The following is a 27478-nucleotide window of genomic DNA, read 5'->3' on the forward strand; positions in this document are numbered from 1 at the left end:
TTTTTTTTTTTAAGCAGAGGAAACTCAAAGAAGCTTCCTTCACCAAAATGACACAACTAGCAAATTGACAAGCTGGATTTGAAACCCAGGCGGACTAAGGGAGTAAAGAACGGAAGTGGTTCTGATGGAATTAATAGACATTCATATCGTGCAGTTATTATTTTTTTCCCTAGTATTTTGTAAGGGCAATCTTTTTTTTTTTTTCCTCCTGGTCGTCTTAACACGTGGACTGACAAAAGAAAATATAAGTGCACTTGAACATTTATACACGGGGGCGGGGTTTGGGCAAACTTCAGCCCACTTTTGGCATTTCCTCCTCACACTGGCACGGTTGCTCTGGCCTGAAGAGTTCTCAGAGGAGAGCAAAAGTCACTAGAACTGTAGGGGTATCTCACTGGCTGTGTGAGGAAAAGGTTTCAGCCCCAAGAAGGCCCCTAACTCGCCCTCAGCTCGGGAAGCCACCGTCATAAATATTGTCTCAGTTCTTCCCCAACCTGCTCTGCTGGCGATTTGAATGCTGCCCTCTATTTTGCATCCTCTCTGTACATCCTTCCTTTATATGGAAGCCAAACCCACAACCGTAGAATTTCTTTTTCTTTGCAAATAAGTTATTGGGGGTTGGGCGGGTTTGAAGCAGAAACCGGAAACCTGTTTGCTTCACCAAATGGCCAGATCCCCTGCGAAGAAAGCCGGCGTTCAGTTTCCTCAGAAAAATGGAGGAGCACCTATTCTTGCTAAGGACCTCAGAACGCAGCATTTCAGGGATCGGAAGTAGATTCGTAGTGGCTGGGAAATACACACCCCTTTCTCCCCTTCTCTAATCGGCCAGGCACCTCAAGACAAGGCCCCTCTTGTAGAAGAGCTGTAGAAGCTCCCGCTCGCCTCCGTTTTCGGCAAGAAGAGAAAAAACGGCTCCTCCTCAGTGGCCAGATTGCCTGTCAGTCTCTGTGCTACGATTCCGAGTGGTGCATTTTGAAAAAAAAAAGCCCTAGTCCCGCCTCCCTCGCCTAATAGGTTCGTTCGAACCGACTGGCCTACTCAGACATTCATTGGTAGAGATGAAATACCAGCTGCGATTGGTTATTCTAGACAGAGCCGGTGAGAAAGAATCAGTGATTGGATTATCTGATTTGGGCGGGCTAGGCGAAGGCTTTAGAGACACTGGAGGCGCTCTCCTAACCGACGCGCGTCTGTGGAGGAGCGTCCGGGTGTTTGATCGTCTCGTGGATCCCGCCGGTTTAGTCGTTTTCGGGGTTCTCGAGCTCCTTCACGACCATCACCATGGAGGTGTCACCACTGCAGGTAGAGCTCGCGGAAGGGGCCGGGTGGCGGAGCCTCTGGCCGCCGGTGAGGGGTGAGGCTCCTGGACTGTGGACCCGCCTGCGAAGGTCTGGGAACCCATCTTCGGTGTCGACCCCCATCTCTGGGCCCTGGGCATCGCGAACAGGCTGAAGCCCCTAACCATGCGGGTAGTGAGGCTTTATCGGCTCAGCTCCCTTCTAGGATGTTACAGTTCGTAGGGGCGGGGTTCACTTCTGGGAGGCTGTAGCCTCTGCCCACCTGCCTCAGGCTGAAAAGGACATTGAATGCCTTCCATCTTGGAAGGTGCAGAGCAAGGGCAGTGAGCGGTTCCCATTGAAGAGCTGGCGGAACCCCTTGCTCCCCCCCCCCCCAAAAGCGCCCTTTCTGTGTTCAAAATGTTCACGTGCCCTAGGGGTCGAGTCGATGGCATCCCCAAATGCCGTCATTTGCCTGGGATAGCGGAGGCATTCAGTAAATGTGCAATAAGGGAAAGAAGCGGGTGCATTTTTTTTTTTTCTTGGACATCAAAAACTTTGTCCAAGGGCTGGGGCTGGGGCTCAGCGGCAGAGCACCTGCCTGGCATGTGTGAGGCACTGGGTTCGACCCTCAGCACCACGTTAAAAATAAATAAATAAATGGCATTCTGTCTATCTACAACTATTTAAATTCTTTTTATTTAATTTTTTTTTAAAAATAAAACTTTGTTCCGGAAGTTTCCATATCAGATGCACTTGGTGGGATAAGTGCCCCCGGGGCACTTTACCACGGAGCCAACAACTCCAGCCCTTTTATTTGGAAACGGGGAGGGGGGGGGGTTGCTAAATTGCTGAGGCTGACCTTGGACTTGTGATCCTCGTGTCTCAGCTTCCCTAATCTGGGGATTGTAGGCCTGCCACTACCCTGCTGGCTAGAATGTCTTTTTAAACCGACACCTGGAACCTTGGCTGCACCTAACTTAATTTGCCATTTTTGTTCCAAACTTTTGTCAAGTCCACCTATACACACTCACAGATACCAGTTTATGACATAGTGTGTTCAAGTGTATCGTGGTACATATTTTGTTCATTGTTTCCAATAAATTTGTGATGGAAAATTCTTTTTTTTTTTTTCTTTTTTAAATTCTAGCCTATAAATGAAAATATGCAAGTGAACAAAATTAAGAAAAATGAAGATGCTAAGAAAAGACTGTCTATTGAAAGAATCTACCAAAAGAAAACACAATTGGAACATATATTGCTCCGCCCAGATACTTACATTGGCTCTGTGGAATTAGTGACCCAGGTAAAATCAAGCTAATTAAGTGCAATTAATTAGTTGAAATACATACATTTCCAGTTTAGTTTGCAGTTAATAGTATCACTGGCCTAACTATTATTGTTCATGTATGTGTTTATGTACAAGTATTTCATTTAGAAGGCTTTATAGTAATGATGACAACTAATATAGAATAAAAATACCTATTTCTTCGTCCTATTTCTAGCAAATGTGGGTTTACGATGAAGACATTGGCATGAACTATAGGGAAGTCACTTTTGTTCCTGGTTTGTACAAAATCTTTGATGAGATTCTAGGTGAGTAAATTTTTTCATACAAGTATACTGGTCAAGTCCTTCATAAGAAATATCATTTCTGTCAAATCCTCTGTAGCCAGACCTCCTGTGTTTTCACATAATTAGTTGGCAAAAGTGAGGCAGTCTACTGAAGTCCAAGAAGTTGAGTTTTTTCCTAGAAATAGTTCTATGAACAAAAATTGCTACAAATTAACACCTTATAAATACTACTTTTTTGTTACTTGGGATTTGTTTTTTCTACATCATTTTACCCTCTCCCCTTGGTTCTGAGGATTGAACCCAGGAGTGCTTTACCACTGAACTACATCCCCAGCCCTTTTGTTTTGAGACAGTCTCAGTAAGTTGTGCTAAAGCTAAAGCCTTCAACTTTCAGTCCTCCTGCCTCAGCCTCCAGAGTCACTGGAAATTATAGAAATGTGCCAACACATCCAGCTTTCTTCCCACATCTTAAAGATTTAATTTCTTATAGATGTATATTTTATTTTCTTTCAGTTAATGCTGCAGACAACAAACAAAGGGACCCAAAAATGTCTTGTATTAGAGTCACTATTGACCCGTAAGTTCTGTTAAATACCTCATTGTTGTTATTTGCATTTACTTTGGTTGCTAATGGAATTAGCTGTTTTTCAAATGAAGATCTGTAGAAGTACAGAAAAGCAGAATAATAAATAACATGAATACCTACCACCTAGATCCAATAGTTGTCAACTTTTTTTTTTTTTTTTTGGCAGAGGGGATTGAAACTGAGGGCACTTCACCACTGAGCTACATCACCAGCCTATTTTATTTTGAGACAGGGTCTCACCAAATTGATTAGGACCTTGAACTTGCAATCCTCCTGCCTCAGCCTCCTAAGTCACTGGGATTTCAGGTGTGCACCACCACACCCTGCTAGTTGTCCACATTTTTTCATGTTTACTTAATCTGTATTTTTTTTCCTGAATCATTTTAAAGTACAGACATTATGACACTTAATCTCTAAATATGTCTCAAACATCTCCAATAATTACTCCAAGCATTCATGACTGCAGAATTTAAATTTTTTTCTCAAAATGCAACTCAAACAGCAAACCAGCAGGTGGCAATAGAGAAGAATTTGATCTAACATTTCAGGTTTTAAATGATGGTATTCCTTCATGGGTGGTTGGGTGCTTGTTTCACCTGTTTATTAGCCAGGTCAATCATCACATAAAATATATTTACAGTTTGGTTTTTTATGATTTATTTATTTATTTATGTGCTGGAGATAAGACCCAGGGGCATTTTACCACTGAGCTGCTTCCCCAGTTCTATTTTGAGAAAAGATCTTGGAGTTACAGGAGCTGGCCTCAAACTTGAGATTTTCCTGCCTCAGTCTCCTGAGTCACTGGGTCTATAGGTGTGATCTACTGCACCCAGGCTTAAGGTTATTTTTGGTAATGTGCTAATGATTATTTACTCAAAACTTTCTAAATGCTTAGTATCATAATCTTTCAAAAAATGTTGAGCTAGTTTTAGTCTTTCTTTTTTAAAGGTAATATTAAATACTACTTGGAATAAGAACCATAGTATGTGTTCCATTATAACTTAAATATTCTGAGAATTATCCTAAAATAAGAGAAATAAGTTCAAGTAAGCTTTCAGCATTTTATTGGCAAGCAGGAAAGTTTTTGATGGATAATGTTTTTCTCTTCTGTTTCACAGTGTGCTTTGTTGGTTGAGAAAGCTAAGGGAACTAAGTATATACAGATGATCCTCCTAAAAGCGGCATGAACTAGAGATATATTTGCCTAACATGTGTGAGCCAGAGTGTCACCCGCCCAGTACCACAAAAAAGAAGTGGTATAATATTGTTTCCAAATTTTGTTGTTTCCATTGGGCATAATTCATTTCCCTTTGTTATCCTAACCTTTTTAAATTTTATATTTTTTCAATATTATCAGTGTCTACACAGATGTTGGAAAGGTTTCTCCCTTTATCCCCCACTCCCGTTCCTATATCAGGTGTGTCAGTAACTAAGCATGGAAGAAAAGGTTTTCGTGCTCAATTTTAGAAGGCATATATGAAAAGAGTCATAATGAAATTAAGACTTATAAATTTATATATTTTAGAAATAATGGTTTTTAAATATTTTTAAATTATAAGTATTAGTTTAACATTTGTTTTTACAATAAAATTTTCAATCTTCTTTTCTTAGAGAAAACAATTTAATTAGCATATGGAATAATGGAAAAGGAATTCCTGTTGTTGAACACAAAGTTGAAAAGGTGTATGTCCCAGCTCTTATATTTGGACAACTCTTAACTTCTAGTAACTATGATGATGATGAAAAGAAAGTAACAGGTAAAGGATTGAAGGAAAATGAAGAACATATTTGTTGCTGGAAAAAAAAAAATCACTTTTTTAAATGACTGTAGCATGAAGGTTAAAAATACGAGAATAAATGTTTTTAATTAAAAAGCTTTGCCAGTAATTAAGAAATAAAGTTGTCGATGAGATAATAAAGTAGCATTTTTAATTTATTTGCCTAGGTGGTCGAAATGGCTATGGAGCCAAATTATGTAATATATTCAGTACCAAGTTTACTGTGGAAACAGCCAGTAGAGAATACAAGAAAATGTTCAAACAGGCAAGTAAATAGGTATCTTTTTTTTTTTTAGATGTTGATGACCTTTGTTTTATTCATTTATTTATATGCGGTGCTGAGAATTGAACCCAGTGTCGCATACATGCTAGGCAAGTGCTCTACCACTGAGCCACAATCCTAACCCTGATTTGAGTTTTTTAAATTTCCTATTCTTTGTTTCCATAGACTTGGATGGATAACATGGGACGAGCTGGTGAGATGGAGCTTAAGCCTTTTAATGGAGAAGATTATACCTGTATCACCTTCCAGCCTGATTTGTCTAAGTTTAAAATGCAAAGCCTTGACAAAGATATTGTTGCATTGATGGTTAGAAGAGCATATGATATTGCTGGATCCACTAAAGATGTCAAAGTCTTTCTTAATGGAATTAAGCTGCCAGTGAGTATTTTCTTGAGTGTTAATTAAGGACATAAGGGAATCTGTGATCATTGTTGAGAGCAAAATGATTTTTTTACTCACATTTGTTTTTCTGATCACTTTATATTTGTTCCTGAAAAAACAATAATGAAATAATAAACTCATTTTTAAATTACTGAAGGAATTTCTTTCCCAAAGAAACACCTAAAATAAATACTTTTGTGCTCTTTAGTGACCATTCTCCCAGTTCTTCAGTGAACATTGGTTTTGGAAAATCTTCGTAATGTTATTGGCCCTACTTGTTATAACTTTTGTTAATACTATTACCTTTAATTTTGGTATAGGTAAAAGGATTCCGCAGTTATGTGGATATGTATTTGAAGGATAAGTTAGATGAAACTGGCAACCCATTGAAAGTAATACATGAACAAGTAAACCACAGGTGGGAGGTGTGCCTAACAATGAGTGAAAAAGGCTTTCAGCAAATTAGTTTCGTCAATAGCATTGCTACTTCCAAGGTAATGTTTTATGTTCTTGTTATTAATAAATGAAATAGACTTGAATATTTGACTGTCTTGGTATAAAGAATCCAAGCTCCATATTTTTAAGTGTTTGACTATTGTTGTAATTTGAGCATGCTGAGTTTTAACAGTTTGGGATTTTTCCTCATTAGGGTGGCAGACATGTTGATTATGTAGCTGATCAGATTGTGACTAAACTTGTTGATGTAGTGAAGAAGAAGAACAAGGGTGGTGTTGCAGTAAAAGCACATCAGGTATGGTATTTTGGCAGTTCTCTTTTTCTAAAGTCCAGGGAGAAGAAAATCTTTAAGTAAAGCATTAGGACATTTTAGTGACTTTATCAACTTTTATTGCAGGTGAAAAATCACATGTGGATTTTTGTGAATGCCTTAATTGAAAATCCAACCTTTGACTCTCAGACCAAAGAAAATATGACTTTGCAAGCCAAGAGCTTTGGATCAACATGCCAATTAAGTGAAAAATTCATCAAAGCTGTGAGTACTTAAAAAGAAATAAAAATCAAAAATTGCCTTTTCAACTCTGCCGAAATGATTCCTCCCATACTGTACTTCTTCAAGCCTTCCCAATCTGAAAAGGAAATTTTAAAAAAGCAACAGCAACTTCCTGTTTTAGTAAAAACCCACTGTAGTGCATGCCTATAATCCTAACCGCTGGGAAGATTGAGGCAGAAGGATTGCAAGTTCGAGTCCAGCCTGGGCAACTTAGCAAGACCTGTCTCAAATTTTGAAAAAAAAAAAAAAAAAAAATGAAGGTATGGAGGGGCTGAGGATGTGGCCCAGTGGTTAAGCATCTCTGGATTCAATACTTCGTACCCCAAAAAAGGTGGTATCCTTGTCATTATCTACCTCTAAACAAGAATCATCTCTTGAATATCTTAGTCTCCCACCATTATTTCTTATGGATTATTATAACAGGTTCTTAATTTTCTTATTGTTTCAGGCTTTTCTTTGCAATGCTCGCTCACTCTCTTTTTATTTCCATCTTTTTGTAGATGGACAGAATGCCTTTATTTTATTTGTTTTATTTTTATGTGGTGCTAAGGATCAAACCCAGTGCCTCACGCATGCTGGGCAAGTGCTCTACCACTCAGCCCAAGCCCCAGCCCTGCAATGCTCTTGAATGATCTTCTCGTGTCGAAGCACACATTTTTGTTTTTAGCCTCTTGAAATCTTTCAATAGCTTCCACTCAGGAAGTCCAAATTCCATTTCCTCAGAGCCTTTATTTTCTACTCTTCACCCCAAGTTGGTTCCAATGTAACACTGAACCTGTATTATTGTTTAGCAAACTTTTCATTTAATCATAACTCTTCTCACTTATTTCTATCGTTAAACCCCATGAGAACAAGTACCATCTTAGCACCTAGCACAATATAAGTACACAGTAAATATTTATTAAATTAATCAGAAGAACCTGCTTCCCTCACTGGTGATAACCTAAAACAGAAAGATCACAAAATCAATGTACTAACCTCTAACCTCTGTTCGGAAATTATTCTCTTCACTTTTCAATCTTTAAATTATTGTTCATTTTCTTGGGGGCTCATTCGTATTCTAGATTTTTGTTTGTTTGTTTTTGTACTGATGATTAAACTCATGGGTGCTCTGCCAGTGAGCTATGTGTACCCCAGTCATTTTAATTTGGAAACAGTGTCTCAAGCTAAGTTGCTGAGGCTGGCCACAAATTTGTGATCCTCCTGCCTTAGTCTCCCAAGTCACTGAGATTACAGGTATGTACCAATAAGCCACTTGTATTTTTACAGTTTTTATTTAGAGACAGGGTCTCTCTAAGTTGTCTGGGGACTCACTAAGTTGCTGTCTTTGAACTCAAGATCCTCCTGCTTCAGCCTCCCAGGCTACTGGGATTACAGGCATGCACCATTGCACCTGGCTGTCTTCTAGAATTCAGAAAGAATTCTTTTTTCCTAATATGAATCTTCTTGTTTTTAGGCAATTGGCTGTGGTATTGTAGAAAGCGTACTAAACTGGGTGAAATTTAAGGCCCAAGTTCAGTTAAACAAGAAATGTTCAGCTGTAAAGCATAACAGAATCAAGGGAATTCCAAAACTTGATGATGCCAATGATGCAGGTACACATTAATAATGTTTCCAAACTTTAAATCTCATACTTCAGTTGTTTATTCATTACCAGAATACCATGGATATTTTCCCTTTGACATTTAATATTCAACAGATTACTTAATTAAAAAATCAACCAATCTTCTGTTATTTAGTTCATTTTCAGTTTGGGGCTGTTACAACGTTGAGATGATTTGGGGTAGTTATAAAGCAAGAATGGGTCAAATCTAACCCTAGTAAATATTTTCAGTATAATATCAAACTTATATTTAGCAGCAGTATAAGTATTATGAGAAATTTAAGAAACTAGATCTAGTAGTCCTTCCTTAACTTCAGGGCATATATTCTAAGACACACCCTCCCACCCCCACAGGATACCTGAAACGATTAATATTATCCAACCCTATATATATTATCTCCCCCACACACACATATATGATAATACAGTCACAGTAAAAGATTAACAGTAGTAACTAATAATAAAATAGAACAATTATAACAATGTGCTATAAGGGGCTGGGGATATAGCTCAGTTGGTAGAGTGCTTGTCTTGCATGTACAAGGGGATCAATCCCCAGCACCACTACCACACACACACACACAAATGTACTTTTGAGTACTGGGGAGGAACTCATCAGGGGCACTTGACCACTGTGCCAAATCCCCAGCCTTATTTTGTATTTTATTTAGAGAGAGGGTCTCACTGAGTTGCTTAGTTCCTCACCATTGTTGAGGCTGGCTTTGAACTCTAGATCCTCCTATCTCAGCCTCCTGAGCTGCTGAGACAACAGGCAAGTACCACTGAGCCCAGCCTAAAAATATTTTTTTTAAAAAAGCTATTCCATTATTATTATATCTTGTATTTTCCCTTCTTGTGATGTAAGATATTAACGGTGTTTATATAGGCATTGTGAATGATATAGGCATTGTGGTATAGCATTTGGATTTGAATACAAGCAATGGGATACCAAGACCGATGACCTGATAACCAAGAGAGCTATTAAAAGACTAAAAAGTTAGCCGGGTATGGTGGTGCATGCCTGGGATCCCAGCAATTTGGGAGGCTGAGATAGGAGGATTGCGAGTTCAAAGCCAGCCTCGGCAATGGTGAGGTGCTTAGCAACTCAGTGAGACCCTGCCTCTAAATAAAATACAAAATAGGGGGGCTGGGGTTGTGGCTCAGTGGTAGAGTACTTGCCTAGCATGTTTGAGGCCCTAGGTTCGATCCTCAGCACCACATAAAAATAAATGAATAAGGGTATTGTGTCCAACTAAAAAATAAATATTTTTTAAAAATATAAATAAATAAATAAATAAAATACAAAATAGGGCTGGGGATGTGGCTCAACAGTTGAGTGCCCCCTAAGTTCAATCCTCAGTACCAAAAAAAAAAAAGACTAACAGGTAGATAGATTACAGACACATTGTGGATACACTGGACAAACTAATGATTCATGACCTAGGTGGAACTGTGAGGTTTCATCACACCACTCAGAACAGTATGTAATTTAAAACTTATGAATTGTTTATTGCTAAAATTTTCCATTTAATACTTTAGGACCATGGTTGATTATAGGTAACAGGGAGGGCTGGAGTTGGGGCTCAGTGGTAGAACGCTTGCCTAGCATGTGTGTAGCACTGGGTTCGATTCTCAGCGCCACATATAAATAAATGAATAAAATAAAGGTCCATCAACAACTTAAAAAAAAAAAGGAATTGCCCTTAGGACCATTTTTTTTTTTTTTTTAAGACAGAGAAACCAGGGATAAGGTAGGGGCATGGTATTTTTTATTTACTATGAATTTTAACCAAAATATGTAACTAATTATTGTCTCATTTTACTCCTAAGCCAGTTTCTTATTGAATTTCTAACTCATGTGTTTTGTTACAAGGCTATTAACATAATATTTGGGATTGAACTAAATGTGCTAAAATTTGTGTATTTTTACTTTAGGAAGTCGAAACTCCACTGAGTGTACACTTATCCTGACTGAGGGAGATTCAGCCAAAACTTTGGCTGTTTCAGGCCTTGGTGTTGTAGGGAGAGACAAGTATGGTGTTTTCCCTCTTAGAGGAAAAATACTCAATGTCCGAGAAGCCTCTCATAAACAGGTAGAGTATAAAACTAACTTTAGTATTTAAATCTAGTTTATAATGTAGATTTCATGTTTCTACTCCATTTTCTCATTGGGTGTTTTGAAATGAATCTTAGGTTGTTATTTTGTGTGTTTAGCATTTATGAGGACCTGGGTTCTTAAAAAAAAGAAAAAGAAGAAATTATATATATTGTAGCATATCTTACAGATATTTCTGACTTACAAACTCAGATATTTCTGACTTAATACACTAACAATTCAAAATACAGGAGCTCACAAAAACTCAAGCATCTTATTTGTTATTTTCAAATTTATAAACAAAACTACTCTTTTGGTATGTGTCTTTCAGATCATGGAAAATGCAGAAATTAACAATATCATCAAAATTGTGGGTCTTCAGTATAAGAAAAACTATGAAGATGAAGATTCATTAAAGACTCTTCGTTATGGGAAGATAATGATTATGACAGATCAGGTCAGATTTGTTATAAATATTTTAAACTGTTAAACTAAATTAAATTTTTTTTTTTGTCATTTATTTGCTTTTTTGAGATACAGTCTCACTATTTTGCTGTGGCTGGCGTCAAACTGGGTTCAAGTGATCCTTCTGCCTCAGCCTCCTGAGTAACTAGGATTACAGGTGTACACACCACACTGGCTAATGTCTTACTGTTACATTGCTTTCCCACCATAAAGACAAATTACTTTATAACTAGGAGCTTTATTCATTATCTCCAACCAATATCTAATCAGATATGTTCATATCATGTGTATATTACCTACAGCATAAGTGAGTTTAGATTTAAACACTTTTTTAAAGTTTCTAAACAGTTCTTTTATGCTTTGGCTTTTTAAATATTTCTAGGACCAAGATGGTTCCCATATCAAAGGCTTGCTGATTAATTTTATCCATCACAACTGGCCCTCTCTTCTGCGACATCGTTTTCTGGAGGAGTTTATCACTCCCATTGTAAAGGTATACTAATTTTTAGGATACAAAAATAGACATTCTAAGACTCTATTCCTCAAACCTGAATCTCCAATGATATATGTTGGTATGCAGGTGAGCCCACAGTGTGTAAAGCCACTTTACAATGTGTCCTTTCCATAGGTATCTAAAAACAAGCAAGAAATTGCATTCTACAGCCTTCCTGAATTTGAAGAATGGAAAAGTTCTACTCCAAACCATAAAAAATGGAAAGTCAAGTATTACAAAGGTTTGTAATGGAATTCATAGAAATTCTTTATTTTGTTTTATACCATTATGCATGATTATATGGGGTAACGTGGTATCCTTGGTTTGTAGGTTTGGGCACCAGTACATCAAAAGAAGCTAAGGAATACTTTGCAGATATGAAAAGACATCGTATTCAATTTAAATATACTGGGCCTGAAGATGATGCTGCAATCAGCCTGGTGAGTTTGAGTTGTATTTTATATATATATATAAATAAATAATATGTATATATATATATTTTTCCCTAATTTTAGAAACTACTATGTTGGTCAATTGAAACATTTAGATCTTTATATGAGTGTTTTATAAAATAGAATATTTCTCATATCCCAGAGAAGGAACCAGATATTTTAGAAAATAGTATTTTTTGTTGTTTATTGCTTATAGAAGAGATATTTTGGAACCTATTATTAACAGTCCCATCCTTTTGTAGGCGTTTAGCAAAAAGCAGATAGATGATCGAAAGGAATGGTTAACTCATTTCATGGAGGATAGAAGACAGCGAAAGTTACTTGGCCTTCCTGAGGTAAAAATTTTAAATATATCCCACAAAATGTGCTATGTGGTAGACTTTTTAGAATTGATATTGTAGCAAATTAAACTTATTTAATATCATCAATAACTATAGTCATGTACCATATAACAATGATGGGTCACATATGCAACAGTGGTCCTATAAGATTATAAAGTCTCTTGATGACATCATTTTCTCTTTTGCTTCATTTAACATCATGGTTTCTATGTTCATATAACATTTAGCCTAGGCATGTGTATCTATATACACATACTGTATAGGTTTGTCTAAGTATAAGCGATGACATTCAAAGGACAAAATCAGCTAATGTGTTTCTCAGAATGTATCTCCATAATTAAAACTGTGCATGACTTTATAAATATTCTTATTTAGACTATTGCATAAATGTATTGGTCCTGGAAAAATAATTAAAAAGACAATGCACCTTTTTTCTAACTGTATAGCAATTAAGTTTGCATTATCTTTAAAACATAAAATACTTGTGCATAATTATATTGGGGGGCTTCAGAATTATAGAAATGATGCTTATTATTTTTGTGTTAAGCATTGTTAAGACCAATGTTTTATTTTAAACCAGATAATGTAATATTCTCTTTGATCCTTCAGGATTATTTGTATGGGCAAGCTACCACTTATTTGACATATAATGACTTTATAAACAAGGAACTTATCCTGTTCTCAAATTCTGATAATGAGAGATCTATCCCATCTATGGTGGATGGTGAGTTCCAGTTTGTTAGTCTTTTTTGTAAGGAAGAAATCTTGTGCCCAGAAATTATTAAATTGAGAATGCTGATGTTTGCCCTTCTTTTATCTTAACAGGTTTGAAACCCGGTCAAAGAAAGGTTTTATTTACTTGTTTCAAAAGGAATGACAAACGAGAGGTGAAGGTTGCCCAGTTAGCTGGATCAGTGGCAGAAATGTCCTCATACCATCATGGTGAGGTAAACATACAGCCCATAATATTTCCTGAAAGCATTATATCATAAACAATTTCAAGGTCATTCTTCAAATGTGTTTGGTGCAAGTATAAACTGTTATATCCATAATAGGGAATAATTTGGTACAGTCTATTAAATTATAGTGAAATGTGATCACCCTCTGACCAAACAATTTTATCTCTGGAAATAATATTCCTATAAGGATATTTATTATAACTTTGCAATGTCAAATTTTAGACATGCAAAATGACCATCAACTGGGAAATTGTTATAAGCTGTCACAAATGTACTCATTGACATAAGTAAAACTATGCAGTTACATAACATTGAATTACATTTTTTGCCTTACTCTGTAAAACAATTTTAAAGAATTAAGGGTGCTGACCAGACATGGTGGCACATATCTGTTATCCCAGTGGCTCATGAGGCTGAGGCAGGAGCATCAAAGCCAGCCTCATTAGAAGTGAGGTACTAACAAGCTTCTAGAAATTTCAATGTAATGGTTGACCTACTTACTATTTTAAATCAAAATATAGTGAGGACTTGATAAATATTCACTCAACAGACATTTGTTGAATGCCTACCTGTACCAGGTATATAAGAATAAATATAAAATACTTTATGTACTTTCAAGGTATAATCACAATTTATCCAGAAAGCCAACACACATTCTTTTTTCGAGTAAAGTGATCTATGCTAGAATAGAAATGACCAAAGTGTTAATGACACAAAGGTGAAAGTATTTCATTTTGCTGAGGGTTAGGGGAGAAACTATTTCTTCCAAGTTCATAGGATTTAATAGATAGAAATTGCTATTAGAGGGGCTGAGGTTGTGGCTCAGCAGTAGAGCTCTCGCCTAACACGTGTGAGACTCTGGCTTCTCTCCTCAGCACCACATAAAAATAAAATGAATAAAATAAAGGTATTGTGTCCCAACTACAACTAAAAAAATAAATATTTAAAAGAAAATTGCTCTTAAAAAAGACCCCTGAACTTGGAACTTGGAAGTCTTGGGTTTAGGTACTAGGTCTGCCATCTATCTTTGAACAATCACTATAAACCTAAGATTTATAAGATTATAATGAGGCTTGTTCACAATAATCAATATGTATTATTAAAAGACTTTTGGTCAGATTAATCAATCTTTTTCCTCCTCAGATGTCACTAATGATGACCATCATCAATTTGGCTCAGAATTTTGTGGGTAGCAATAATCTGAACCTCTTGCAACCCATTGGTCAGTTTGGTACCCGCCTACATGGTGGCAAGGATTCTGCTAGCCCTCGATACATCTTCACAATGCTCAGGTGAGTAGGTTTTTAATTTCTAGTGACTTGCCATGGCCAGTTTTGAAACGATGTGAGACAAAAATTCAATTAATTAGGAAATACTGGGCAGAAGCCAGGGATGCTACAATAATGTCAGCTCCTCACAACAAAGAATTATTCAGCCCAAAATGCCAGTAGTGCCAAGGTTGAAATCCCTGAGGTAGACTTTGGGTTCAAATAAAGAAAACTTAGATTCTTCCTAAATATTGCAATTGAAATTTCACTTTACAAATCTGTAGGATGTTATAAATAGTTGATTTTCAGCTTTTATCTTCATCCTTTCAGCAGCATTCAACACAGTTATCACTATCTTCCTTGAAACTCTTCTTTATTTGGCCTGTTCAACAATAGAAGTTCTTTTCCTTATTAGCCTTCTTTGCTGGTACTTCTCATCTTCCCTGGCTCTAAATACTGGTCTGCCTAAGGCTCCTTCATCAGATCTCTGTCTACTATCTAAACTCACTTCCCAAATGATCTCCCATCCATCCAGTCTCATAACTTTACATCTCTTTACATCTCCAGTTCTGACTTCTCCCCTGATTTCTAAACTTTTATGCCTGACTGCCCTCTCAACATTTCTCACTTGGATGTCTAATAAGTATTTCAAATATTAAACCCAAAACTGAATCCTTAGTTTTCCTGTTTTTGTAAATGAAAGACCTTACTTCTAATTGCTCAGGCAAAAAACCCCGGAGTGACCCTTTACTTCAGAAAGCAAATATTTTGTACAGTAACATTGTTTGATTGTTTCCTTTAGCCCTTTGGCTCGGTTGTTATTTCCACCAAAAGATGATCATACATTGAAGTTCTTATATGATGACAACCAACGAGTTGAGCCTGAATGGTACATTCCCATTATACCCATGGTCCTGATAAATGGTGCTGAAGGAATTGGTACTGGGTGGTCCTGCAAAATTCCCAACTTTGATGTTCGTGAAGTTGTAAATAACATCAGGCGTTTGATGGATGGAGAAGAACCTTTGCCAATGGTAACTATTCTGTGCATGGTAGCAACATTACCTTTCTCGGGTTTCAGTTTGGATTATACAATTTAAAGAGGATACAAATGTAAAGTTTATTTCATACCTTATAATTAGATTTCTTGTTGAACACCTTTGTGACTTCTGTTTTTAGTATCACATTTAAAAGACATTCTTTTTTATAATGTCAATTTAGCTTCCAAGTTACAAAAACTTCAAAGGTACTATTGAAGAGCTGGCTCCAAATCAATATGTGATTAATGGCGAAATAGCTATTCTGAATTCCACAACCATTGAAATCTCAGAACTTCCCATCAGAACATGGACCCAAGTAAGTAACTGTGGTTTTTGTTTGTTTTGTTGGGATTTTTTGTTTTGTACTATTTCTGTTGACTGTTTAGAGATTCCTTACAAAAGAATTTCTTCTTTCTTCAGACATACAAAGAACAGGTCCTAGAACCCATGTTGAATGGCACTGAGAAGACACCCCCTCTCATAACAGACTACAGGGAATACCACACAGATACCACTGTGAAATTTGTTGTAAAGATGACTGAGGGAAAATTGGCAGAGGCAGAGAGAGTTGGGCTACACAAAGTCTTCAAACTCCAAACTAGTCTCACCTGCAACTCTATGGTATGTCTTTTTTTTTTTTTTAATTTATGTATTTTTAAAATTTATTCTACATGACAGTAGAATATATTTTGACATTATACATACGTGGATGATATGTCTTATTTTGTGAGAGGTTTCAGATTATTTTAAGGATTAATAGCAATTTTATAAAGTTTACCAAATTTATTGATTCTTTGTTCTAATCTTGTTTTCCTTTTCCAGGTGCTTTTTGACCATGTAGGCTGTTTAAAGAAATATGACACAGTGTTGGATATTCTAAGAGACTTCTTCGAACTCAGGCTTAAATATTATGGATTAAGAAAAGAATGGCTTCTAGGAATGCTTGGTGCTGAATCTGCTAAATTGAACAATCAGGCTCGCTTTATCTTAGAGAAAATAGATGGCAAAATAATCATTGGTATGTTTTTTAAATAATTGCTTATACTAAAACTACAGTTATGCTAAACTTTCTTTAAATATTTTTGGTGAGAGCAATGGTGGGGAGGAGGGAGGACAAAAATCCATTTAGTTCAGCTAGTTATTTATATACATTTCATTTAAATATCTGATTAATTATTTGTAGTTTTCAAGAGATAGCTTTTCCTAGATTGAGGTTTTTTGTTGTACCCCCTCCCCCGCTCCATACACACACACTCCTGTGCTGGAGATTGAACCCAGGGCTTTGTGAATCTAAGCCTGCTACCTCTACAACTGAGTTACTTTCTCTAGCCCACTAGATTAAGCATCTTAAAAAGATTAAGATTAGTTGACATTTAGACAGGGATAAATAGAGCTAGAATACCTTGTATCAACTGGTTGATCACAAAAAGAAATAATAAACCTGATAGAAAAGAAAAGAAAGAAAGGAAGATTATAAATGACTTCCAAGTAAATCAGACTAGTAAATTCTTGGACAAGTCTTAGGAATTTTCTTTTTTTTCTTTTTTTTTATGTTAAGCTGTGTATTCATTTATATATTAGACCCCTGCTGTCCGCCTCGCCCTGCTACATTGGAGTTCTCGCGGGGATTCCCGGAGAGTTCCCATTGGTTGGGGAAGGAATTTTCTTTTTTAAAGAAATTCTAGGGGCTGGGAGTATAGCTCAGTTGGTAGAGTACTTGTCTTGCAAGCACAAAGCCCTGGGTTCAATCCCCAGCACCAGGAAAAAAGAAAGAAAGAAATTCTATAAGCAACAAAATCAGGATTTAAGTGATGAGGAAGAAAATATTTTGACCAAAGTGGGGGTATGAAGACTAAAAGAAATAACTCTTAAGAACTAGCACTAGCCTATCATCCTCCTTATTTCACAGATATTTTTGCTTAAGGCAAGGCTAAGATGAGTGATACTGGACATGACTAGAGGGGGAAAAAAGAATGTTTTTAGCTGAATGGAATTAGGAAATATTAGGGACTATCCAGTCTTCTTGAGGAATATAGAAAGTTTAAATGTGTAGTCTGTCAAGTTAATTGATTAAAGGTGGTACTCCAAAACTGTTTAGCTAGTGACTCTTAGGTCAAAGTATAAAAATTAACTGCAGTAGACACAGAAAGAGAGGTATTACCCAAAAAAGGGAAGGAATGATTACAGTGTTGCCGTGATTAAGAGAAATCAATCTTTGAATGGGTAGTAGAAATGTAGAAATAAAAAAAATTAGGGAGCATAATTTAGGTAGAAGTGTATTCTAAATAAAGGTTTGAGTCTCTTCTGTTCTTGTAAGAGTTATAATTAGATCATAACCTCCATCATGATTTGACTGCCCCTCATAATTTACAATTGTTTAAGGAGAAGACTTAAGCGATATACCAGGTTGTACAAATATATGCACAACAGAGACCATCTGAATTCCAGTTTTATTCTTTTGACAGTGTGATAAAACTTTGTCATAAAATCTTGCTCAAAACCCTTATCTCTGTTCACATTTTTTTCTTTTAATAGAAAATAAGCCTAAAAAAGAGTTAATTAAAGTTCTAATTCAGAGAGGATATGATTCGGATCCTGTGAAGGCCTGGAAAGAAGCCCAGCAAAAGGTAACTTCTTGGTTAGCAATTTTGTTTAAATACCAGGTATGGGCAGGTGTAGTGGTGCACGCCTGTAATTCCAGTGGCTGAGGAGGATCACAAGTTCAAAGCCATCCTCAGCAACAGTGAGGCACTAAGCAACTCAGTGAGAGCTCATTTCAAAATAAAATACAAAATAGGTTGGGGATGTGGCTCAATGGTTGAGTGCCCCTGAGTTCAGTTCCTGGTACCAAAAAAATAAAAATACCTGATATGTTTGTGTTTCACATTTTCTATTAATTCTACATTTTAATTTGTCCTTTAGGTTCCAGATGAAGAAGAGAATGAAGAGAGTGACAATGAAAAGGAGACAGAAAAGAGTGACTCTGTAACAGATTCTGGGCCAACCTTCAACTACCTTCTTGACATGCCCCTTTGGTATTTAACCAAAGAAAAGAAAGATGAACTGTGCAAACAAAGAAATGAAAAGGTAAGTTATTGATAGGATGGTGCATATTACTTCACATTATTATAATGGTAAAAGTAAAAACTGGGCTACATAAAAATGCTATTAATACACATTTGTTGACTTAATTTTCTGTTAATTTTCTGAAGGAGCAAGAACTGGACTCATTAAAGAGAAAGAGTCCATCAGATTTGTGGAAAGAAGACTTAGCTGCTTTTATTGAGGAATTGGAGGTGTGTAGTTTAAAGTTTTTATTTATGAAATATTGTAGGGTCTAGGGATACAGCTTAGTGGTCAAGTGCTTCCCTAGCATGCACATGGCCCTGGGTTCAATAACTAGCACTTTGTTGTTTTTTAATGTGTTCCTACAATACTTCTTTTTGTCAAGAAACTTTACAGTTGACAATAGAAAGGATATAGGCAGCATAAGGATACATTCCAAAATAACACAAGAAAACAGATAATTAAATGCTACTTAGAATAAAGGATATGAGGCCAGGAACATATTACCCAGAAGTTTTTGAGGAAAGAACTGGAGTTGACTCTTTTATAAAATTAAATAGGAAAGACCTATTAGGACTAAGAAGATAGAGAGCCTAAATGTGGAAGAAGACCCACCCGGTCCCCTAAGTCAACTTAAAATTAAGCAAAGCCAGTTACTTTTGGGGCAAATCAATCAGATAGTTTCAGAAGATCCTTTTATTACTTAAGTCTTCCAAATAATACTTGTTTCTTAAAATTATTTTAACATAGCTGGCATGGTAGCACCTGTAATCCCAGCTATTCAGGAGATTACAAATTCAAATTCAGCTTCAGCAATTTAGCAAGACACTGTCTTAAAATATAAAGGACTAGGGATGTAACTTAGTGGAAGAGTACCCCTGGGCTCAATTCCAGAACCAACAAAGGGGGAAAAAAGTTGGCATAGGGATGCTGGGGTTGTGGCTCAGCAGTAGAGCACTCACCTAGCACATGTGAGGCCCTAGGTCCAATCCTCAGCACCACATAAAAATAAATAAATAAAATACAGATGTTGTAGCCAACTAAAATAAATAAATAAATATTTTGGGGACGAGTTGGCATAGGAAAAATAATTAAATTTCACTTCATAATTAAACTTACACAAATTTATATTATGATACTTTGGGATAAATATTTACCTTATTCTAATCAGTTGATTAGGTAAGTGTACATTAGTGGGTATGTACTTATCCTTTTTTACAAGTGAATTAATGTATATGTGTGTGTGTGTATATAGGTGGACAGAGAGAGATTTATCCTTAACATAGTTTCCCCTTTTTATCCTCAGAAAGGTTAAGTGATAGAATTACATATAAAACCCAATCTTCTATTTCCACACTTATTTACCTTTATTATCAAATGTTAATTATACACAATAATGAGTTCTTACATTTGTTTTATAGGCTGTCGAAGCCAAGGAAAAGCAAGATGAACAAGTAGGACTACCAGGGAAAGGGGGAAAGGCAAAGGGGAAAAAAGCACAAATGACTGAAGTTTTGCCTTCTCCACGAGGAAAAAGAGTCATTCCCCGAGTTACTGAAGAGATGAAAGCAGAGGCAGAAAAGAAAATTAAAAAGAAAATTAAGGTAATACTCTTGAAATCATTACACATACTTTGTGGACTGGGGATGTAGCTCAGTGAAGAGCTCTTGCCTAGCAAGCACAGGCCCTGGGTTGAGTCCTTAGCACCGGGGAGAGGAGAGTGGATTTTTTTTTTTTTTTTCTTAAGCACCTAGTTTTTTAATATTTAAGTATCTTGAAGAAATCATACCTGTACCAAAGAGCTCTTAACCAAAACCCAAAGAAAAACATTCTTTGGCAATATACATATTCATATATTCGACTCTATATTATTTTCGATACAATATATAGAACTGGATCATTCTTATTTATTATTATTATTTTTTTATTTATCTTATTTTATTTTTTAATATCTTGCTGTCTTTTAGAGTGAAAATCCTGAGGGAACCTCTAAGGAAGATGGTGTAGAACCAGACGGCCTAAAACAAAGACTGGAGAAGAAATTGAAAAAAGAACCAGGTATTACCACACTTTAAAGAAAACAGTATAAAGTTGAAATAAAAGTTAGATCTAAGAAAACATCCACCAGTTTATTAAATTTCACTTTCTAGCCAATTTTAATGTTGAAGTATAAAGTTTCATGAGGCTAATGACCACATCTTGGTCATCTCTAGAGTTCAACATCATCCCTGGATTCTAGGTAATGATACCACACAAAATCAAAGAGTTCTATTAACCAATCTTCACATACCAAATTTGCCTATCTTAAGTGTACTATTTAATGGTTTCAGTATAATCACAGAGGTTTTTGAACAGTTTATCACCCCAAAAGAAACTACCCATTATCAGTCACTCCCCATTTCCCACCAATCAATAAAAACTTAACTGTCTCTAGATTTACCTATGCTAGGCATTTCATATGATTAGTATCATATGTTCTTTTGTGACTGACATCTTTTACTTGGCATGTTTTCATGGGTCATGTATCTACATAGTAACATTTATCAGTAGTATATTCATTTTTATTGTGAAGTAGTATTTCATGCATGCTAGGCGAGCACGCTACCACTTGAGCCACATCCCCAGCCCCCTAAGTACCACATATTGAAAGATTAATTTCCCTAGTATCTTCACCTTTTTCAAAATCAATTGACTGTAAATGTTGATTTATTTATGGACTCTCAATGCTATCCTACTGATTGATCTTAATATAGAATCTATATCTATTCTTAAGAATCTACTTTAGATAGATATATGTGCTCAAATCTGTGGGGACACATATATATCAGTTTATACACAAAATTTAAAAAAAGCAAATGGAAATATCTTAGTTTTATTTTTTTAATATTTTATGTGTGCCATGCTTTGCAACATTACGTATTGACCTTATAATGCAGCACATGTTTAACTAAAACCTAGCTAGAAATAATTTATACTGTACAACTAATAGGTCAGCTTAGTATTTTGAACATTCATGTTCCTACTGCTGTATCCAATATTCTGAAGGTACAAGAAGTGGGAAAGCATGGAATTAACCCTCAGATTTATAAAGAAAAAATTGAGTAGTATATACTAGTCATTTTAGGGATCTAGAGAAAAGCTGAGATTCATATAGGCTCCTAAAGATTATAAAGGTAAAAAACCAAATCAAACCTGTAAGGAAACTGCACTTATAATCTTAGTGGGACAAGATGAAGGACATAAACAAAGGATAGGTATGAGAGACACTTGGAAACTTACTATTAAGTACCCCTCAAGATAGTCGCAGCCACTTTAAACTGTCTCCCTTGCCTTGAGTTCAGCAGTATATTTCATTGTTTTACATCTATTCTTGCCCTTTTCCAGTCTCCATACTGCAACTTGAGAGAAGTTGTTTTTAAAGGTGCAAATATGGTCATATTCCCCAACTTCTGCTTTCTAGTAATAGTGAACTTGCAGTTTTCTAAGTATGCTATTTCTTCCCAGAACTTTTATACATGCAACATCCTGAGTTAGAATGTTTCTTCACTTACCTTCAACTAATTAGCTTCTTAAACCTTCACATCTCAGCTCAAGCATCTCTTTCTTAAAGAAACCTGATATTTATGGATATATACCACATTCCTTACATAAACATATTGAGTTTATTTGTGCGATAAAATGATTGAGTTCTATGCTGCATCTATTTCTATTCACTATTGACATTCCCAGCACCATCACAGTGCTAGATAAATATTTAAAGGATGGGTGGATGATAGATGAAGAAAACTGAGCCTAAGAATATATGTATGATTAATATCTTTTTTTTTCCTTTCTAGGCACCAAGGCAAAGAAACAGACTACATTGACATTTAAACCTGTCAAAAAAGGCAAAAAGAGAAACCCCTGGTCTGATTCTGAATCAGATATGAGCAGTACTGAAAGTAATTTTGATGTCCCTCCACGAGAAACAGAGCCACGGAGAGCTGCAGGTAAGGAGACCAAAGAACATGCTGGATATGCTATGGCCAATAACTTCAGGATACTTAATCCCATAAAAACTGAAGCATCTTTTTTAGGAGGTTAAAGTTAAGCTTATGTGCTGATGAAATGTGTCATCAGTCTATGAATTAAATATTTCTCTTGCCCTCTTTCCTTGTTAAACAGCAAAAACCAAATTCACAATGGATTTGGATTCAGATGAAGATTTTTCAGACTTTGATGAAAAATCTGAAGATGAAGATTTTGTGCCATCAGATGCTAGCCCACCTAAGACCAAAACTTCACCAAAGTATGTATCTTATCTAATGTAGATCTTAACCTGATTTTTTTTCTTAACCTTTTTTTTTTTTTTTTTGTACTGGGAATTGAACTCAGAGGCACTTGACCACTGAGCCACATCCCCAGCCCTATTTTGTATTTTATTTAGAGATAGGGTCTCACTGAGTTGCTTAGTGCCTTGCTATTGCTGAGGCTGGCTTTGAACTCTGGATCCGCCTGCCTCAGCCTATGAACCGCTGGGATTACAGGCGTGTGCCACTGTACCCAACTCTGATCATTTTTAATAATTAGATAATCTTTGATATTTGACATACTTAGAATTGGTTGTCAGGATGTTATTATTTATTATATATATATATATTTTTATTTATTTATTTATTTTTTTTATTCTAGACATACTGAAAAAGAACTGAAGCCACAGAAAGATACCATGTCAGGTATGTATTTAGTAAAAATAATTAAGACATGTACTTTACTGGGACTCACAGGTCCAATTAGGTTCTAATCTTGACTATAATATCCAAGTACTTCATTTGAAAATAAACATGAGTTTGTATTAGCATTCTATTACCATCATTCATTTGGTTTAGTTTTTGCACATAAATACACTCCACGTTTAATATACTAAAACTAATTCAACCACTTGCCCCAGGTACTATGCTTCATGCTAGATACAAAAGAATAAAAACTTTTTGCTGATAAAGAATTCAGAAATTAGGGCTGGTAAATAAAATAATTGTTAAAGAGTTAGAGATGTTGTTGGTCAGTGGTTAAGTACCCCTAGGTTCAATCCCCAATATCAAAAATAAGTAAATAGAAACGAAGTAACATAATATAAATGTTCTAGAAAATGTCTAAATGGGAATTCATAGCAGGGACAAAGCAGTAAATGTATTTCATATGTTGCTCATATATATTGTTTTACTTTCCATTTGAAGTGATTGACCTCGATGATGACGATGATACTAAAGATAGCGTACCATCTTCTTCGAGCCCTCCTGTAGCTGATCTCCCAGTTGAAACTGAAATGAAGAAGCCATCTTCAAAAAAGAATGTGACTGTGAAGAAGACAACAACAAATAGTAAGCCTAAATCTTTGAAATAGATTAATACCAAACTAATTCGCTTTCCCAAGTCGGCATAACTTTTTTATACTGAAATTTTACTTTTTTATTATTATTATTTTGTATGGGATTTGAACTCAAGGGCACTGTCACTAAGTTACATCCCCAGTATTTTTATTTATTTTGAGGCAGGGTGTCACTACATTGCCCAGGCTGCTCTCAAACTACAGTCCTCCTGCCTTGCCTCAACCTCCTGAGACACTGAATTATAGGTGTTCACCACTGGCCCAGAAAAAATTTACTACTATTGATATTAAAATTAAACTTTTCCAAATGGAAGCAGTTTTAGATCTTTATAATCAAATGAGATAGTTAATAGGTTTACTCTCAGATATTTTCAACTGTATTAGATTATCTTTTCCTGTGTCACATATAGTCTTCAAGTTGTTAAAGTTCAAAATGAGCTGGGCACAGTGGTGTACACCTACAATCCCAGCTACTTGGGAGACCGAGGCAGATGGATCCCAAGTGACAGGCCAGCCTGGACAACTTAGTAAGACCCTGTCTCAAAATAAATAAAAAGGGATAGGGATGTGACTCAGTGGTAGAGCCCACTGGGTTCAATCCCCAGTACTGCCAAAAAAAAAAAAAAAAAAAAGAGGAAGGAAAGGAAAAGAAAGCTCACAATGAGAATATTTCACCCCTAAGAGCAGCCATGATGATTTCCTGTATTGACTTGCAGGTCAGTCTTCCACCTCCACTACTGGTCCCAAAAAAAGGGCTGCACCAAAAGGAACCAAGAAGAATCCAAACTTGAACTCTGATGTCTCTCAAAAGCCTGAACCTGCCAAAACCAAGAATCGACGCAAAAGGAAGCCATCCACTTCTGATGATTCTGACAGTAATTTTGAGAAAGTCATTTCTAAAGCAGCCGCAAGCAAGGTATTATTCCTGTTTAGTCTTTTTACTCTAGATGTTTTGAAATACCTAACTACATTTTTCCTGTTAATTTGATATATTTTTAAGAATTTTAAATCTCAAATTCATTAGTTTTTGCTGTGGATAGTTTAGCTATGAGAAAAATTAAACATGGCTGGATATGGTAGAGCACACCTGTAATCCCAGCAAAAGTGGTAAAGCGCCCCTGAGTTCAATCCCTAGTGCCAAAAAAAATTAAGTAAGGCACTTATTTAAATATCAATGGGATAGTTTCCTTAGATCTATTTCTTACTACTTAGTAGAAGGTAGAAAACTCTTTGAATTATAGTCTGGAAATTATGCTATCATGTTTATATTATGCAAATTACTTGACATTCCTCTTTAGAAACCCAAGGGGGAGAGCGATGACTTTCATCTGGACTTGGACTCAGCTGTGGCTCCTCGGGCAAAATCTGGACGGGCAAAGAAACCTATAAAGTACCTCGAAGAGTCAGATGAAGATGATTTGTTTTAAAACATGAAGTGTTTATTTTAAGGAATGGTCTTACTGAGCCCAAGACTGCTTTTAAAGTCACCTAAAATTCTTAAATTCCTCTCCTGAATTAGTTTTGGGAAGGTATTTTAATATACAACTATCAGAGCAAAGTGAGTAGTGACTCTTTCCTGGGCATTGTTTTCTTCTCTGCTTTGTATGTTACATCTGTTTTCTTTGGTCTTTAAAGTCTGATTTTAAATTCTTCTGGACTCTAGTAATAGTGAGGTGGTCACTTCAGGAAATTGTTGACCATTCATTAAGCTAAAACTAGAGCACTTTGATTTAAAAGTATCACTCTGCCTTCTTTCCTATTTTCATTAAATATGGAAATAGAGCATGATAAATTCCATATTATCTTTGTTTTATTGATAATAGTCCATCAAATAGAACTTGATAGTTCTAATCCAGTACTCTTCTGTTCAGCCTTTATGTACTGAATTTTTGTTCAAAGAATGAGAAATTGCTTATATCCTCCTGAAAATCATCAGAAGCTGAAGAAAATTACCTTGACTGTATCTGCATGACCTCAACCCAGTCAACAGGATGAGAATATCAGGCCAGTCATAGGACTGTCTCAACTCTTGACTTATCCCCTCTGCTGCCTCTAAGTCAGAATCTCCCAAAGGATTAATATCTAGGGAGCTCTGTATTGCAGAGTGGGGGATATCATTTGCTCAGAGATCTTACATATGACATTAAAACCATTCTCAGCAGTGAACCATTAGATCCCTTTTGGGAAATCGTCATAATTTCAACTTGTAAACCTTTTAAGACCTTTCTCTGCATTGTTTGTGTATTGTTACTTGAGTGATGTTATCAATGTTTTTGTAAATATTTACTATGTTTTTCTATTTAGCTTAACTCCAACAATTTTGTACTTTAATAAAATGTTCTAAACATTGCAAGCCATTCATTGCCCCCTTTTATGACCCACACTACACCTTACTTTAAAAAACTGGGTAGAATGGCACGCCCCTATAAATCTCAGCTACTTGGGAGGCTGAGGCAGGATTGCAAGTTACATGAACAAAGGGCTGGGAGTGTGGCTTAGTGGTTAAGTGACCCTGAGTTCAATCCCTGGTACCAAAATATGTGTGAGATATATATATATCCTTTAGCCAGGTGCACTAGTGCACACCTGTAATCCCAACAAATCCAGAAACTGCAAGCAGGAAGATCACAAGTTCAAGGCCAGCCTTTGTGGTGGTGGGGATGGATTCAGGACCTTTATTTCTTTTAAAACAACATGAATCCACAATTATTTCCAAGCAGGAAGATAGTAATATATAGTTCTGTAACAATAAAACGGGAAATAAGTGTCCAACAATAGAGGACTTCTGATAAAACAATTGGGTTAAACAAATTGTAAAGGTGGAATATCAGGTACCTATTAAGTGTGATCATGTGTGTTTATTTACAAGAAAAACTGTTCTATGACATTGCTGAGTAAAAAAAAGCAGGTTACAAATCAAAGGTGAAATCCCTGTCTTGTTTACAAGATAAATAGTGGGGAAAAAGGCATATAAACCCTCATTAGAAGAAAAATCAGAAATATTTCTTAAAAGAAGTTTGCTCCGGATTAGAAAAGAGCTTACTAACTATAAGAAAAGTTTGTTCCTTGACTCTCTACATGTTATCTCTAAGCTACTGGCATTCAAGGAGATAAAAATTGCAGTGCAGGCTGGGGATGTGGCTCAAGCGGTAGCGCGCTCGCCTGGCATGCGTGTGGCCCGGGTTCAATCCTCAGCACCACATACAAACAAAAGATATGTCTGCCGAAAACTAAAAAATATTTTTAAAAAAAATTCTCTCTCTAAAAAAAAAATTGCAGTGCTTAATAAACTTAGATCATTTAGACCTTTTCTAGAATGTATTTTTTTTCCTATGCATATGAGAAATGGCTTAGATAAATTAATACAAATCACAAAGGGAGAAATGAGATTTTAAAATTGCATTAGTGGATAAATGATTCAGTAATCAACTTAGTAAGC

At 36.0% G+C, this 27478-nt stretch overlaps 1 protein-coding gene across 2 annotated transcripts; it reads left to right on the forward strand.

Annotated features, from left to right (window-relative positions):
• The first annotated feature begins 1143 nt into the window (after positions 1-1143).
• On the forward strand, positions 1144-26396 carry Top2a (DNA topoisomerase II alpha). 2 transcript variants are annotated; one of them, XM_015495762.2, is made up of 35 exons: positions 1145-1302; positions 2428-2583; positions 2783-2873; positions 3366-3429; positions 5050-5195; positions 5384-5481; positions 5665-5877; positions 6201-6374; positions 6530-6631; positions 6734-6871; positions 8346-8484; positions 10428-10585; positions 10919-11044; positions 11435-11545; positions 11681-11786; positions 11876-11985; positions 12240-12332; positions 12948-13062; positions 13164-13285; positions 14441-14589; positions 15368-15599; positions 15787-15921; positions 16026-16226; positions 16428-16623; positions 18141-18232; positions 18528-18692; positions 18818-18901; positions 20093-20275; positions 20639-20729; positions 22508-22660; positions 22836-22959; positions 23343-23386; positions 23888-24031; positions 24756-24955; positions 25338-26396. In XM_015495762.2, exons 1-35 carry the CDS (start codon positions 1282-1284, stop codon positions 25464-25466), a joined length of 4605 nt encoding a protein of 1534 aa, XP_015351248.1. In that variant the 5' UTR covers positions 1145-1281; the 3' UTR covers positions 25467-26396. The 2 variants fall into 2 exon arrangements, with proteins under 2 accessions (XP_048647901.1, XP_015351248.1); XM_048791944.1 differs by lacking the exons at positions 23343-23386; positions 23888-24031; positions 24756-24955 and having other exon boundaries at positions 1144-1302; positions 22836-22963; positions 25443-26396.
• Positions 26397-27478: the final 1082 nt, after the last annotated feature.

This window comes from Marmota marmota, unplaced genomic scaffold (genome assembly GCF_001458135.2).
Source record: "Marmota marmota marmota unplaced genomic scaffold, marMar, whole genome shotgun sequence".
Lineage (NCBI taxonomy): Eukaryota > Metazoa > Chordata > Mammalia > Rodentia > Sciuridae > Marmota > Marmota marmota.

What these genes read in the sequence shown, in the direction of transcription:
- Top2a (XM_015495762.2), top strand. Translation starts at nt 1,282, where the DNA reads ATGGAGGTGTCACCACTGCAG. An exon ending in GTGAAAAATTCATCAAAGCT is followed by an intron (nt 6,872 to 8,345) that starts GTGAGTACTTAA and finishes TCTTGTTTTTAG; the next exon opens with GCAATTGGCTGTGGTATTGT. An exon ending in GAAAGTCAAGTATTACAAAG is followed by an intron (nt 11,787 to 11,875) that starts GTTTGTAATGGA and finishes CTTGGTTTGTAG; the next exon opens with GTTTGGGCACCAGTACATCA.